Source organism: Podarcis pityusensis, assembly GCF_964106645.2.
Source record: "Podarcis pityusensis genome assembly, chromosome: W".
In the NCBI taxonomy this organism is placed as follows: domain Eukaryota; kingdom Metazoa; phylum Chordata; class Lepidosauria; order Squamata; family Lacertidae; genus Podarcis; species Podarcis pityusensis.
The window spans coordinates 2,187,918-2,204,681 of record NC_138045.1 but is presented as its reverse complement, the minus strand read 5'-3'; the positions used below and the strand labels follow the sequence as shown (position 1 = coordinate 2,204,681).

The 16,764-nt window shown below is 45.4% G+C and overlaps 1 protein-coding gene across 2 annotated transcripts in view; it reads left to right on the top strand.

Moving 5' to 3' along the window:
• LOC308467711 (putative helicase senataxin) overlaps nt 1-16,764 on the top strand; it is a 228,626-nt gene that overhangs the window by 173,308 nt on the left and 38,554 nt on the right. For both annotated transcript variants that reach the window (XM_080989412.1, XM_080989411.1), the window contains exons 14-18: nt 11,161-11,308; nt 12,227-12,328; nt 14,351-14,466; nt 15,122-15,193; nt 16,213-16,365. In XM_080989412.1, the coding sequence (XP_080845538.1) occupies nt 11,161-11,308; nt 12,227-12,328; nt 14,351-14,466; nt 15,122-15,193; nt 16,213-16,365 (591 nt within the window). The remainder of the gene's footprint in view (nt 1-11,160; nt 11,309-12,226; nt 12,329-14,350; nt 14,467-15,121; nt 15,194-16,212; nt 16,366-16,764) is intronic.

The window sequence follows — 16,764 nt, the reverse complement described above, 5'->3', positions numbered from 1 at the left end:
AGGGGGGAGAACAAGAAAAAAAAATCTCCCCCTCTCTGCCCAGCGCCCCTTCAGCGAAGCGGCAGGAGGCGCTGCGCAGAGAGGGGGAGAATTTTCCCCCTCTTGTTTTCCTACTCTAAAACAAGGTGCCTTTTAAGGTGCGTTCAGGCGGCTACCTTGGAAGCCTGGAGAGCGAGAGGGGTCGGTGTGCACCGACCCCTCTCGCTCTCTAGGCTTCAGGTTCCTTTCGACCTGCTCTTTGGGGCTGGCGGGGGGAAGCCCACCACCAGCCCCAAAGAGCAGGTCAGGGAGCAGCGGAAAGGCGCAGCGGAGAGGCTGCTGCCATAGTCGCGCGTCACCTCTCCAGCTGGGAGAGGGTCGCGGGGCTATGGCTTCTTTAGCCCCGCACGCGCTCTCCCAGCTGGAGAGGTGACGCGCGGCTATAGAGGCTCCTGCCATAGCCACATGTCACCTCTCCAGCTGGGAGAGGGTCGCGGGGCTATGGCTTCTTTAGCCCCGCGCGCGCTCTCCCGGCTGGAGAGGTGACGCGCGGCTATGGAGGCTCCTGCCATAGCCACGCGTCACCTCTCCAGCCGGGAGAGGGTCGCGGGGCTATGGTGTCTTCGCTCCATAGGACGCACACACATTTCCCCTTCATTTTTGAAGGGGGAAAAGTGTGTCCTATAGAGCGAAAAATACGGTACATTTCATGTGAAATCTGCAGAGTTTAATGGTCATCCCCTTTACCAGATCAGGCATCTTGGCAATGGCCTGAAAATTTAGATGGCCGAGCCTCCTGTGATGGTCATGGAAACAATTTGCATGCGAAATTTTGTTAGTAGACATTGCACAACACATCTCATTACTTTGCATATCAACATCAGTATCAACATCATCATTGGATAATAAGAATCAGCCATTCACACAGTCAGCATATAGAAGATCTCTTCTGTTCTTCCTGATGATACATTTCTTCCTGCTGAAGGAAATGTTCAACTCTTGCACTGTGAGCTGAGAAATGCTCAGCAAGTTGTCCACCAAACCTGGAACAAAAAGAACATTACAAATCGTGGTCTGCCGATTCCTTCCATTTTGCAGTGTACTCAACATCCCTAGTGAGAAGAACTATGTTGGTGTCAGACATCAATACTCTGTACTGGCCTTTTTTGTAACCCAGAAATATACCGTGTGCACCACATTTGCCGAGCTTCTTGCTCTGTGGTGTCTCCACCCACACGTGAGACCCGAAAATCCAAAGGTGTTTGACATAAGGTACCTTCTGGAACAGTTTCTCATAGGGTGTGCATTTCATAACTTTGGAGTATCTCCTGTTATGAATTTAAATATAACAATTCAGCAATTCAGTCCAAAACTCATTTGGCAAGCCTGCACTAAGCAGTAACGCTTTCATGTCCTGTTGCAACACCTGGTTTATCCTTACACACAAACCGTCGTTCCATGAAGACTTCTGGGTAGCAACTTTGTGCTTCACCCCTTGTTCAGTCAGGAAACTCCCAAATTCCTGTGAAACAAAATCCTGTCTCTGATCTGTGAAAAGACAATAAATTTTCACATCCTGAACAGCTTTTACCCATGCACAAAATTCTTTGAACTTTGTTAGAATCTGATTCTTCCTTTTTAACATATAAATCCATGAGGCAATGGGTCTTCTGCATGATGCCATTAGCAGGCAACAAGGCAAGTACCCCGAGGCTGCATTTCTTGTATGCGGGGATTTCAACCAGGCAGAGTTGAAAGTGGTCCTACCTAAATTCTATCAACACATAAAGTGTGCAACCAGGGGAGAAAAGACTCTGGACAGGCTGTATACAAATGTCAAACAGGCCTATAAGGCCGAACCATTGGCACATCTAGGCCAATCTGATCATGTGTCCCTGCTCCTGACTCCTGAATATATTCCATTGAGGAAACGGACTCCAGCTATAAAGAGGGATATTACAATATGGCCAGCTGAAGCATCCCAACAACTACAAGACTGTTTTCATGACACCGATTGGGAGGTATTCGCCCAACAGGATGTAGAGACTCATATTGAGCAAGTGTTGGACTATATTAGGTTCTGCACTGACAATGTAACACGGAGGCGCCAGATAAAGATCTACCCAAACAGGAAACCATGGATGACAAGGGAGGTCCAGGGGTTGCTAAAGGCAAGAAATACTGCTTTCAGAAGTGGAAATAAGTCGCTGTACAGCTTAGCTAGAGCCGATCTAAAGAGAGGTAACCGTGTAGCAAAGGAGGTGTATAGACAGCGGCTGGAGAATCATCTACAAAGTAACGACACCAGGCAGGTGTGGCAAGGTGTACAAGAATTAACAGGGTATAAATCCAAGGACTCCCTGGCAGACGAGGGAGGGGCATCCCTCGCAGAGGATTTGAATGCCTTTTTTGCCCGTTTTGAAGTAACATCTGCAGCAACACCTGCTGAGGCGTTACCAACACCACCACCACTCCCTGTGAAGGCTTTGCCATCATCACCACCATTACCATCATCAGTACAAAGGAATGTAGTAGTCTCTGTGGAAAAAGAAGAGATGAGGAAGGTGTTGAAGGGAATCAACCCAAGGAAGGCCACAGGGCCAGATGGGGTAGCTGGAAGGGTATTGAGGGACTGTGCAGATCAACTAGCAGGAGTTTTCACTGGGATTTTAAATCGATCCCTAGCCCAGGCTATTGTTCCATCCTGCCTGAAGTCCTCTATTATCGTTCCAATAGCAAAAAAATCTAACCCGGAAGATCTGAATGATTTTCGTCCAGTAGCACTCACACCTATAATCATGAAGTGCTTTGAAAAGCTGGTACGAAATTATGTCATTGCCTGCCTACCAGAGGGACTGGACACATTCCAATTTGCTTATAAAACGAAAAGATCGACAGAGGACGCTGTTGCGATTGCCCTCCATGCCGTCCTTGCACATTTGGAGCAGCGGGGGGGTTATGCCAGACTGCTTTTTTTTAGATTTCAGCTCGGCATTTAATACCATTCTACCACAACGTCTGATGTCTAAACTGGAAGATCTGGGGCTTCCGTTATCACTTTGTGGGTGGATATTGGACTTTTTGTCAGACCGCCCCCAGAGGGTTCGGTTGGGCCCTTATACCTCTAATATGCTTAAGACTAACACAGGAACACCACAGGGATGCGTACTCAGTCCGCTCCTTTATGTCCTCTATACGTACGATTGTGTCGCTACTCACCCTAATAACAGGGTTGTTAAATTTGCAGATGACACAACCGTGATTGGGCTCATCCCTGAAAGGGAGGGTGAAACGGATTATAGAGATGAGGTGGAGCGGCTGACAGAGTGGTGTAGAGCTAACAACTTGCTCATAAATACAAGGAAGACAAAGGAGCTTGTGGTGGACTTCAGGAGACAGAAGAGCAACGTCCAGCCACTTTTGATTGATGGTGTCTGTGTGGAGAGGGTAACAACGTTCAGATTTTGGGGCATTGAATTACAAGAGGATCTGTCCTGGAGTGTCAACACAAGGGGGCTTGTGAAGAAGGCGCAGCAGAGACTGTACTTTTTGAGAATACTAAGGAAAAACCATCTTCCGCAGAAACTGCTGCTTGCCTTCTATCACTGTGCCATTGAGAGCGTGCTCACTTATGGCTTATGTGTATGGTACGGAAGCTGTACTACCCAGGACAGGATGGGGTTGTGCAGGGTTGTTAAGGCAGCAGAGAGCATTGTTGGCTGCCCACTCTCCACCTTAGAGCAGATTTATGCCACAAGGTGCCATAGGAAGGCACTGGACATAGTAAAAGATCCATCGCATCCTGGTCACTGTCTCTTCGAGCTCTTGCCGTCGGGACGGAGATGCAGGACGATGAAGACAAGAACGAGCCGTCTTAAGAACAGCTTCTTCTCCAGAGCGATCTCGGCCCTGAATGGGAAGCCCGGACTTTGAAAGTCATCTAATCTCCCTTGCTGTATTATACTGTATTGTTTAATTAGTGTTTTTATGGAGCAGTCAAGTAATTTTGTTGTCCCCGAAGGGGGCAATGACAATAAAGATATTATTATTATTTTATTCAGAATAGGAATCAACCACAATCAGGTAGTACTTGGCATTGCCTCTAGAGGGTGATAGAGGACCAATTACATCAGCATGCACCTGGTGAAAAGCTCTTTTGACTATTTTACTAGGCTTTCTGCCCTTTTGAGCCACAGTGACCTTTGTTTCTACACATCACATGTGTCACATCATTATCAACATCATCATTACATTCATTACTGTCAAATGAAAGTAAATACAGCCCGTCCTCATTGTAGGCAAACAGAAGATCATCTCCATCCTTTGCGATGATGCACTTCTCCCTGTCAAAAGAAACACAGAAATCTTGTGCAGTTAGCTGAGAAACACTGAGCAAATTATAAGTCAGTCCCGGAACATATAGTACATTTTGTACTGAGGTCTGGATGCTTTCAAGGTATGTTTTCCTAATACCTTCACTTCGCAGACAACGTCCATCTGCCTGTTTGATGGTGTCATTCTGCTCCTTAAAGGTAACAAACAAACCTTTCTGACTACAGAGATGAAATGTCGCCCCCGTATCTACCACAAAAGCATTATGGGTAGGTGAGGTGGTGCATTGCATGATCAAAGCAAGTGCCTGGGTAGAGCTGGGCTTGGCACAATTCTTGCCTCCCACCCCTCCGCTCCTTGTAGCTTCCTTGGGCTTCTGGTGCTTCCTGCAGTCACGTTGCAGGTGGCCTTTCTCCCTACACTTGAAACACGACAGGGCTTTCAAAGCAACGGCCCCCTCTGCACCTTGCACCGCCGACAGGGGTGCTTTTGAGGCTTCGGCCTCCCCCTCATCAGCTACAAGTGCCATTTGGCGGTCAGACTCATTCAGAAGCATTGAACAGACTCTCTGGACTGTTAAATCAGCAGCTGGCAGAGCTCCAAGCTGCGATGCAACAACCACATATGACGTATCCATGCTGTTGATTATCATAAAACAGAAAAGGGACTCCGGAAGCAGGACCTCCCTCTGCTCCAACTGGTCACACCGAAACTTCATCTGTGTAAGATGTTTTTGCAAATCTCCCCCAGTTCTCAGCTTCATACTGGAAAGCTTCTGGAAATATAATAGGGCGGATCCTGCGGCGATGCGAAGATGCGCTTCTCTTAGAGCAAGCCAGACTGCCTGTGCTGTCACCAAACCCTGGATATGGATCAGTTTGTTATCTGATACATGCAACATGATCACAGCCCTCACCTGTTTATTGGCATCACACCACCGTCTGGTTGGTACCTGTGGCATTGGGTCATCTGTAACAAACCACAGTCTTTGTCGAAGCAAAAGCGCTTCCATTTTTACACACCATCCTGAATAATTATTGCCCATCAGAAGCAGACAGGACATCGTTCCGATTCCGTGCTTGGAATCCATCTCGGCTTTTACTTTATAGCCAAAAGCCTTTGCAGCATCAAACAGCAGCTAGCAGTCAGCAGTCATAAATTTCAACAAGCAGCTCGCTAATTCCAGTGGCAGCGCTCACTTTCCGAGGTTTTAATTGCCTCGTAAATCACAGTACTCGCAGCTCCCCACTCCTGGCTGGAATGCAGGTCTCTTTCTCATGGCTCATTGCAGCTTCACACCGTGCTTCTGTGCCGATCGGCAGGCTCCCCCCGGACGCAAAACCGGCGTCGCTGCTCCAGAGTGCGATGGCCCGGAACCATCCTCTGCTACCAATGTTGGAATTTGCCCTGGGGCTGCCTGCAAGCCCCCGAAACTCCAAACGTCCTCCGATGTGCGCAGCACTGGAAAAGGCATCTCCCTTCTTCTCCAGGGTGCTCCAGCGACATAAATCAGCTTGATTTATGCACGCTATACTTCTAGCGTTACACAGCAACAAGCGTGGGACACTGTAGATCTAAGCTACTATTTATTTACACTCTATATACAGACTACAGCATAATGGTGTCCGTTCTCTTCCAAGAGAACAGAAGAAGTGAAAGTACAGTCCAAAGTACATACAATGAAAGAGAGATAAGGCTGTCTTCCGTTCCCATAGTCTTCTCAGACAGGCATGTGATTTACAACAATCTCAAATGCAGCGACGGTGGAGTGAAATGCTACCATCAACCTCAATCCATGAGCCACCATTCATCCTCCAACCACCTCCAGACACTCACACAGAACATTCACTGCCTTCACTGGTTGTGATTTAAATGAGAGGTAGAGCTGGGTATCGTCTGCATACTGGTGAACACCCAGCCCAAACGCCCTGATGATCTCTTCTAATGACTTCATATACAGTTGCAATTGAAATTATTCAATCCCCATTGCTCATCAGGCTTATTATCAAAATTTACAGACTTTAAACTGTTTGCAATGAGCAAATAAAACAAAAGCAATTGAAATAGCTCAACACTACAGATTCTTCAAGTGGTTTTCCCAAATTCAGCTGACATTGTAACTTATACTGCAACTTGTGGGGGACAGAACCCTGAGGCACCCCACAAGTGAGCACCCAGGGGTCTGAACACTCATCCCCCAACACCACTTTCTGGACACGACCCAGGAGGAAGGAGCGGAACCACTGTATAACAGTGCCCTCAGCTCCCAACCCCTCTAGACTGTCCAGAAGGATGTCATGGTCAATTATCTCAAAGGCTGCTGAAAGATCCAGCAGAACTAGGAAAAAGCTTTCACCTTAGTCCCTAGCCTGGCGGAGGTAATTGACAAGCGCAACCAATGTAATTTCAGTCCCCTGATGAGGCCTGAATCCTGACTAGAAGGGATCCAAATGGTCCACATCCTCCATACATTGTTCAGCAACCACCCGCTCAGTTTCCTTGCCCAAGAATGGAAGATTTGATACTGGGCGATAGTTGGCCATATGGGCTGAGTCCAAAAATGTTTTTTTTTAAGAAGCGGTTTAATAACCACTTCTTTCAGTGGGTCTGGGATGACTCCCTTACAGAGGGAAGCATTCACCACACCGCAGAGCACATCGCCCAGCCCTTCCCAGCTCTCTTTTATTAGCCAGGATGGGCAAGGATCAAGGAGACAGGTGGTCGGTTTCACTCGTCCAAGCAGCCTGTCCACATCCTCGGAGGTAACAGATTGGAATTGATCCCATGCAACTTGACTAGACAGGACTCTAGCACTCTCCCGCCCCAGCCCTGTTCCCACGGTGGAGTCTACCTCTTTCCGAACCTGAGCAACTTTATCTGCAAAAAAACTTTGCAAAAAACCATTGCAGGAGATCTTGGGGTCCTCACCAGGCCCCAATGGCGAAGGTTGTTCCCTTAGATTGCAAACCACCTGAGTCTTCTGCTGCTGTTTTCTGCAGATGCAATAGAGGCTCGCCGTTGAGCTGTAACCCATGTTCTGTCTGATTCGGAGTGGGATTTCTGCCACTGGCTCTCTAGCTGTCTCAACGATTGTTTCATTGCCCTCAGATCCGTGGAAACCCACGGGGCTGTCTGGGTTCCATGCAATCTGAGAGGGCGCTTTGGAGCCAGACAGTCGATAGCCCTGGTTAACTCCGCATTCCAGCGGGCCACCAGGGAATCAGCTGAAAGGCCATCAACATGGGATAAGACATTCCCTGCCACCCTTTGGAAACCATTTGGATCCATTACGTGGTGGGGCAGACCATCCAAGTAGGTCCCACCTTCCTGCAGTGGGGAAGGGTCATGGAGAAGTCTAGTTGCACCAGGAAGTGATCCAGGCTGTCTTATTTCAACGGCAAATAATAAGAACCACATATATTATGTTACGTAAAATGTGGGGTGCTGGGTTATTGTTGTTAATTAATGGGAAGGGACATAGCTAAAGTGGTAGAGCATCTGATCTGCATGCAGAAAGGGTCCCGTGTTCAATCCCTGGCATATTCAGATAGAGCTAGGAAAGGCTTCCCGCTTAAAACCCTGGAGACCTTCTGATTATTATTATTATTATTTATTAGATTTATATACCGTCCTTCCTCACAATATCTCAGGGCTGTTCACAGGATGAAAATGCAAGGTAAATAGTTAAAATAAAAACAAAACAATACGCCCCCTCCCACAAACACATTTAAAAGGCTGTAAAATAGTCTTATAAAACCAAAAAATACAAAAACAAAATACAAATTAACATGTAACACATAACATTTAAGAACAACTAAAAACAACCCTACCCCTCAAATAAGCAACACCCACCCAAGTTAAAATCCCATCCCCATTAACACCATTATTTTTGCAAAAGGGGGTTGGCCCACACCCTCATTGGCCCACACCCTTTGGTGTTGCCCTGCTGGAGGCATCCTTGCTGATGCCAGTCAGTGTACACAATATTTAAGGAGTTCGGCCAGTATAAAGACGCTTCCTATGTTTCCATATAAACAGTGTTCAATAAATTAAAGAATGAATGCTCCTCTATTATATACTGGTTTTAGACTGGTGCTGTTTTTTTATTTTAGATAGGGTTGAAATTATCTAATCTGGACCCCATTAAAGGTCAAAAGGTAAAGGACCTCTGGACAGTTAAGTCCAGTCAAAGGCGACTATGGGGTGTGGCGCTCATCTCGCTGCAGGCTGAGGGAGCCGGTGTTTGTTCACAGACAGCTTTCCGGGTCATGCGGCCAGCATGACTAACCACTTCTGGCGCAACGGGACACCGTGATAAGTGCCAGAGCGCACGGAAACACAATTTACCTTCCTGCTGCATTGTTATCTACTTATCTACTCACGCTGGTGCACTTTCAAACTGCTGGGTTGGCAGGAGCTTGGACAAAGCAATAGGAGCTCAGAGGCTCAGTGGTTTAGACCACAGCGCAACCCACATCCCTTGGACCCCATTTGTTGGGATGTGAATAGATGCTAGGAAAGGACAATATCTAATAAATATATCCTCTGCTAGCATCTATTCACATCCCAACACTTTCTTCTCTTTTAATTGGGCCTGTTCTTGTCCATTTTGTACTTGCAAGGAACCAATTCTTCCAGGACGCGGCACCTACTCTCTGGAATCCCCTGCCCACTGAAATTAAGCAGGTGCCTTCCTTGTACCATTTTATTTATTTTTATTTTTTTAAAAATAATTTTTATTAACCGACCAATCAAATCAAATCAAATCAAATCTCATCACATAAATTCCGAATTACAAAGCCGAATTTTAATTTTTTTGTTGGGGGGACCCATATTTCTAGTTCTGAATGGGATTCCAATCATCTTCTTGCTGCTGCGTTCATATCCACAAATCTGTCCAAATAATGTTCATAATTCTATCCAGTCCTATCTTGCTGTTCTCACATCTCATCTTGTTCGTATATTTTTCTTTTTTTCTTTATGATCTCTTCTGATAATCTCCTTAAGCAGGTAAACACCAGTTATAATCCTGTGTGAATTTTCCGTTCGTCCAATCATCATGTCGAGATGGTTTCCATATATCATCACTTTCATAAATAAAAGCACTCTTTCCATCATCAGTCTCGCAGATCTGTCGCCCTTCCTTGTACCATTTTAGACGTACTCAAAACATTTCCATTTAGGCAAGCCTACCCAGCTGTACAATTTTATTATGTACGTTTGTTCTTTTAAAAAAAATGTTGATTTTTATCTCTTTCTTTTATTGCTTTATTATTTTACTATTTTTAAAGTCTGATTTTTTTGCTATTTTGTATGAATGTTTTATTTCACTCTATGTATATATTTTTAATTAAGCAGTATATAAAACATGTTAAATAAAAAAAAAAACAGAAAATATGCAGGCACTGTTTTTCTTTGGACAGAAATGCAGTGGTTTGCATTACATACGCTTCAGGTTACAGACTCCGCTAACCCAGAAATAGTGCTTCAGGTTAAGAACTTTGCTTCAGGATAAGAACAGAAATTGTGCTCCGGCAGCGCAACGGCAGCAGGAGGCCCCATTAGCAAAAGTGTTACCTGAGGTTAAGAACAGTTTCAGGTTAAGAAAGGACCTCCGGAACAAATTAAGTACGTAACCAGAGGTAGCACTGTAAAATGCTGGAGAATACTAAGCCTTCTAAATTGCTATGTATTGGGTCACACAAGGACACAAAAGATGCAAGAGGAGGGGGGAAAGTGACAACTCTAAATGGTTAAGGACTCCTTTTTTCGTGTCATTTTCCTTTAAAAATAAATTTCAGAGTGCACATCTGGGGTGTATCTATAGGAGGCAGTGATGTTAAAAGAGGATTGGATAAATTCATGGCTAGGCTATGCTCTGTTTCCATTGTCAGAGGCAGTAATCCTTCTGAATACTAGTTTCTTGAAACCACAGGAGGGGAAGGTGCTCGTATGCTCATGTTTTGCTCTCTGGTTTCCCACAGGCATCTGGGTGGCCCCCATGGGAACAGGATGCTGGACTAGATGGGTCATTGGAGTAGTCCAGCAGGCTCTTTTTAGTCCTACTTGGAATAGACCCTTTGAAATTACTGTGCATGAGTAACATAGGCCCCATAATTTTAATGTGTGCACTTTGAATAAAACTTAGTTGGTGTTATGTACTGAGTTGAATAGGATCCAAAATGCAGCAGTCTGATTGGTCCGCAGGAGCCACCCAATCCAGCTCCAGGTGGAAGTGAATCCGCAACCTGATTGGCCTACAGGAGAATCCCGGAATTAGCCAATCATGTGCGACCCATTGTTTAAATAATGTATATAAAGCAGACAGTTTGGGGAAACTTCCATTCCTCGCTACTATGAGCTGAATAAAGAGCATGAAATCCACACTCGACTCCGAGTATATTTCAGTTGGATATGACCCTTGGGCTTTAAAAAGGGACATTGATCTGAAAAGGTGGAAGACGACTGCCCTGCATTATTGCACTTAACTTTTTCTCAGTCTTCTTTATGCCCAGAGTGCAGAACTAGAACTAATGGCTAAATATTAGAGGGTACTTCACAGGGGCAGGAGCTTTTCAAAAGTGCACAGGACTGCCTCTGGAGGTGGGCAGGCTTTCCATTACAGTGGGTCTTTTACCCAGCTATTTTTTCAGGGATGTTGTGGTTGCATCCTGCATTTTAGACCCTTTGTCCGGCAGGGGATTGGACTAGATGACCTCTGAAAGACCCAACTTCAATTACCGTATGCACTCCTAGTCTGGGCATGACTATATGGTTGATTTGTTTCAATGGGTATATTCTAGGTATATTTTACAACCCTATGACTTTTTTCCCCCTTTAAATCTCCAGAGATATGGGAAAGAGACTCCTGTAGAAAGCAAGATCAAGAGGAACCGTGTGCTGGTCTGTGCTCCGTCCAACGCTGCTCTAGATCACCTCATGAAAATAATGATTGTTGAGTTCAAGGAAAAATGTCAGGACAAGGAAAAGCCTTTGGGTATGATGAGTTCTTGGCCAGTTCTCATCTGTGGAATTCATAGCTGGAGGGAGCAATTGGCTTGGTCATAACTGAAGAATAAGACATTATTCCGCGTTTAAGTCACTTAGACCCCCCCCCACCTGCCAGTATAGGTAGTGGGTGCTTTGCTTTTCCTAAGGCATTTGTCCTTGCAGAGAATCCATCTGAAATCCTTTGGAACAGGGTTGGATCTTGGTGGTGGACCATGTGTTTGGAATGCTGAAGGCCCCCAATCTAATCTCCCTGATGCCCTCTGTTTATCCTGTAGACTCCAAGCAAAGCCTTTCTTGTACATCCTTACACTTTTTAAAGGTTCTTTGGGATCCTTTTAGTGCTGCACGTACCTACTAAAAGCTTTGCTGCACTTATTTTTACTGGTTTTAGTGTTGTATTTTTATTTTGTTGTTTTGTCTTGTTTTCTGTAAGCTGCCCTAAGGGTGTCTGCAGCAAAAGAACCTTGACGAGGAACGAGTTTCATAGTTGACTGCGCACTGTGTGAATAAGTAATTTTTAAAATCTGTCCTAAGACTTCCAGCATTTAGCATTTTAAGATACCCACGAGTTCCAGTGTTATGAGACAGAGGGAGAAACTTTTCTGTAGCCACTCTCTCCATACCTTGCATAATTCTATAAACATCTGGCTTGTTGCCTCTTGCCTTTTCTCTAAACCAAAAAGTCCCAAATGTTACAACCTTTCCTTGTAGGGGAGTTGCTGTATCCCCTTGGTCATTTTGGTTGCCATTTTTTGAACTTTTTCTAACTCTTATTGAGGATGTGCAAGATGCAGATTTCAGGATTTGCTAAGCAGATCAAAAGTATTTCTTTGCCAAATGTCTTTCTAGTTTAAAAAAGCTAGCTGTACTTCAGCAGGGCTCTAAGTGTCTGTTTCACACCCAGGAAACTGTGGTGACATCAACCTGGTGAGGCTGGGGGAAGAAAAATTGATCAGCAAGGACGTACAGAAATTCAGTCTGGATGCCCAGGCCAATCGCAGAATGAGTGAGTAGTTTGTAAAGGGTTCCTCCCTCACACCATTTGCTGTCTCCTAATTAGTCTGCTTAACAGTGGGGTTCAAAAGTTGGTTCTTCATAGCCCCGAGTCTCTGTTCTATCTGGGACAGACCTTTCCCAGATTGTGAGCAGGGATGAAATCCCGTAACACCATCCTATCCCTCCCATCCTATCCTGGTCTGCAGCCAAAGATGTTTATTTTATCAAATATATACTCTGGCTTTTACTCTGGCTTTATCTAAGCATAATTAAACAATAAAGCATCACACACAAAACAAAAAATATAACTGAAATCACTTCAGCTATAAAGTCTTCTTAAAAGTCATTCCCAGCAGTTTTAAATCAGTTTCGTAATTGGGGTATAACAGGAACCTCTGGGTTGTAATGTTAGTAGACCCATTGAAATCAATGGAGCTGACTGGCACTGGATATTGTTATAAAGATTGGGTGTCACCCCCCACTCTGCTAAGCAGTAGCAAACTTCTAGGCGGTGTTCCAGGTGCTCACCCAGGATCTGTGTTCCTTTGAGAATCAAGGTGCGGCAGAGGCTTGTGTAGCTTTAAGAAATATGATTTATTCACATATTTACACCTGAGTTTAGATAAAGGGAGTCCAGATCTTACAGTATGGTCATCTCAAGAAGGGCTTGTTCCCTGTTCTCCCAGCCTGCCTGCTCAAGATGGAACTTTCTCTCTCCGCCTCCCTTTCTTCTTCCCAGCACACCTTGCTAAAGGCACTCTTTTCATGTTACCTCAAATACAGTCACCCAGGGAAGCCTTCTAAATCCCTGGTTACTGTTCACACCTCAGGACAGTGGGGAAGGACAGCTCTCTTGCATTGCCAATGGCCCTTAATGGTCCTGTATTGTTCATCATGCGAAAGGCGGGGCTGGATGAATCCCTAGCCGGAATTAAGATTCGGAATTAAGAAATATCAACAACCTCAGATATGCAGATGACACAACCTTGATGGCAGAAAGTGAGGAGGAATTAAAGAACCTTTTAATGAGGGTGAAAGAGGAGAGCGCAAAATATGGTCTGAAGCTCAACATCAAAAAAACGAAGATAATGGCCACTGGTCCCATCACTTCCTGGCAAATAGAAGGGGAAGAAATGGAGGCAGTGAGAGACTTTACTTTCTTGGGCTCCATGATCACTGCAGATGGTGACAGCAGCCACGAAATTAAAAGACGCTTGCTTCTTGGGAGAAAAGCAATGACAAACCTAGACAGCATCTTCAAAAGCAGAGACATTACCTTGCCAACAAAGGTCCGTATAGTTAAAGCTATGGTTTTCCCAGTAGTGATGTATGGAAGTGAGAGCTGGACCATAAAGAAGGCTGATCGCCGAAGAATTGATGCTTTTGAGTTATGGTGCTGGAGGAGACTCTTGAGAGTCCCTTGGACTGCAAGAAGATCAAACCTATCCATTCTTAAGGAAATCAGCCCTGAGTGCTCACTGGAAGGACAGATCCTGAAGTTGAGACTCCAATACTTTGGCCACCGCATGAGAAGAGAAGACTCCCTGGAAAAGACCCTGATGTTGGGAAAGATGGAGGGCACAAGGAGAAGGGGACGACAGAGGACGAGATGGCTGGACAGTGTTCTTGAAGCTACGAACATGAGTTTGACCAAACTGCGGGAGGCAGTGGAAGACAGGAGTGCCTGGCGTGCTCTGGTTCATGGAGTCACGAAGAGTCGGACACGACTAAATGACTAAACAACAACAATTGTTTCTTAATGGCCATAGCTTGGCTAGGTCGTTTTGCATAGGCTAGCCCAGGAATTCCTCTGCAGCTTGTATATTACCTTCATATCCCAAATAATCAAAACCTTACCATTTATTAATTTCTAGGGATCCCCCCACCATATAACAATATAACAGTATAAACCCACAGTTTAATGAATGTCAGAAGCATTGAATTTCAGTGTGAGAATGGTAAGCAACCAAAGTTCCATTTTGAAAGTGGGATATAAATTTCTAAATTAAAAGCATTTGGTTGGATTCCTTAGGCCGAGCAGCCCTTGGGAAAGATCAAGACATCCACAAGCGGAAGAAAGAGATAGATCAACGACTGGATGCTCTTTCTTGCCAGTGTGCTATAGACGAAAGCCAAAGCAAAGAGAAGGTACTTGTTAGTTGCCATGTGTAATTTGACCAGGATTATTATATCCTACTCAGTCTGTCCGGTAGGCTGTGGTCTGAAACTGTAGTTCAGACATGCTCTTCAGTTCAAAGTGTGAAGGCTTGGAGGCACAGCGGATGGGCCGAAACCTGATGTGGGGTAGTGGGGAGACACATGTTTTACTTGCTCAAATGCTCAGTCTTCAGTTAAAGTGGGGATCAAGTAGCAGGGAGGCTGTTCAGAACTTTTTTCTTTCTTTCCGTAAGCAGCCCTATACTGAGTCAGAAAATAGATCCATCTAGCTCAGGCTTCCTCAAGCTCGGCCCTCCAGATATTTTGAGACTACAATTCCCATCATCCCTGACCACTGGTTCTGCTAGCTAGGGATCATGGGAGTTGTAGGCCAAAAACATCGGGAGTGCTGAGGTTCAGGAAGCCTGATCTAGCTCATTATTGTCAACATTGACAGGCAGCAACTCTCCAGGGTTTCAGACAGGGTTACCTGGCAGCCCTACCTAGAGATACCATTGGGGATTGAATCTGGGACCTTTTGCATCCAAAGTAGATGCTCTACCACTGAGCTATGCCCTTCCCCATGATTGGTTGAGTATTCGTGTCAAAAACGAGTAAATTCCCACCCACCTCATCTTTCTTTCAGAAACAACAGTTAGAGCAGGAAACTCGCAGGCTTGCAGAAGAGAGCAAGAGGCTCACTGTTCAACTGAAGGAGGTATGAGTTTCATCACTAAGATGCTCTTAAAAACAACCTTGGTGAACTGCTTCATCTCATCATGCAAAAAAGTGCTTGTGTCTTGGATTAGCTCCAGCTAGGAAATCAGAATATCTCTCCTGTTAGTACAGATCACTGATTGTGCTGCTACTCTGTTGCACATCAGCCACGTGCCATTATCTCAGCCAAATCATAGACTAGGGTTGCCATAGGTCTGGGAAATCCTGGACATGTCATCTTTTGTTGGGCCAACATGCCCACCCCGGGGGATTTTTACATTTTAAAGGAAATGTCTGGGTTGGGGGGGGGGGCTGGTTTGCTTGTTTGTTTGTTTGTGTTTGGCTTGGGCATGGGAGGCTTGGGCACTGGTGGCTTTCTCCCACTTCCTCTTTCAGCTCTATGGACTGTATACAATTAATTTTTACCCATTTAGATTAATGAGCCTAATGGGCTCGTCATGTTCATTCACTGGATTGGATACAACCCTATGTGCTTTCCAAGCTGGGTTAGGGTAACTTTCCTCACCACCTCATGCCATAGAAGGTGAGGCTGTGGCTTGGTGGGCACCGAGAGAAATTCTAAGGGGCACTGTTGCATTCCTGAGCACCACATGGGTGAACACATACACCTTCATACGGACTCTAAGCAGGTATTTGGCTGTGTTTTTCCTGAGTCATAGGAGCATTGGGAAGCTGCTTTATACTGAGTCAGGCCATTGATCTAACTTGGTCAGTATTGTTTGCCCTATCTGGAGATATTGGCGATTGAAGCTGACACCTCCTGCATGCAAAATGGGTACCCCTTCACAGAACCATGGCCTGTCATTTTAGCATCCAATCCAGTTCTTCTTCTAAAAGCAGCTGACTTCATCTTCAACCACACACTGAGCATGGACTTGTTTTGCCTGCCTGACCATGGCTGCTGTTGCAAAAACAAAACAGGCAGCTGAAAGAAAACTGGTCTCTGTCTAAAAATTAGGTGCTCTTAAAAAGGAAGTTCCTGGCTCTTGTGTTTCCCAGGTTTGTGGGCGATCGCAAAGCGACATGAAAACGAACATCATCCTGGAGTCTCACATCATCTGCTGCACACTGAGCACCAGTGGGAGCAGCCTGCTGGGTGCAGTATTCCAGCGGCTGGACTGTGATCCTCTGAGTTGCGTCATCGTGGACATGGTTAGTGGGGGATATAGGCACTACAGTAGCAAGGGCATATTTGGGGCAGGAGGATGGAGGGTGTCTTTAGTACCTTTTACAGATTGCAGAAACAGCCCTGTTCACTTTGGCTGCCTTGTTTTGTATTTATACAAATGTTTCCCCACCACCAGCACCCTCTTCTGACATTAAAAGCCCTCAAGGCAGCTTTTTGGTTTGATGTGTTTTGACTGTTTTTAGTGGTGTTGCCTGCTTTTTTTCTCTTTTTTATTTCAAGGCGTGCAGAGGTGGTTTGCCAAAGGGGGGTGGGTGGGCAGACGGGGGAGTCAGATCATTGCCAGTTTTTCTTTTGTGAAATAAGTATTTTCTTGTGTCCTTAACTGTTACTTACCGTATTTTTCGCTCCATAGGGCGCACCGG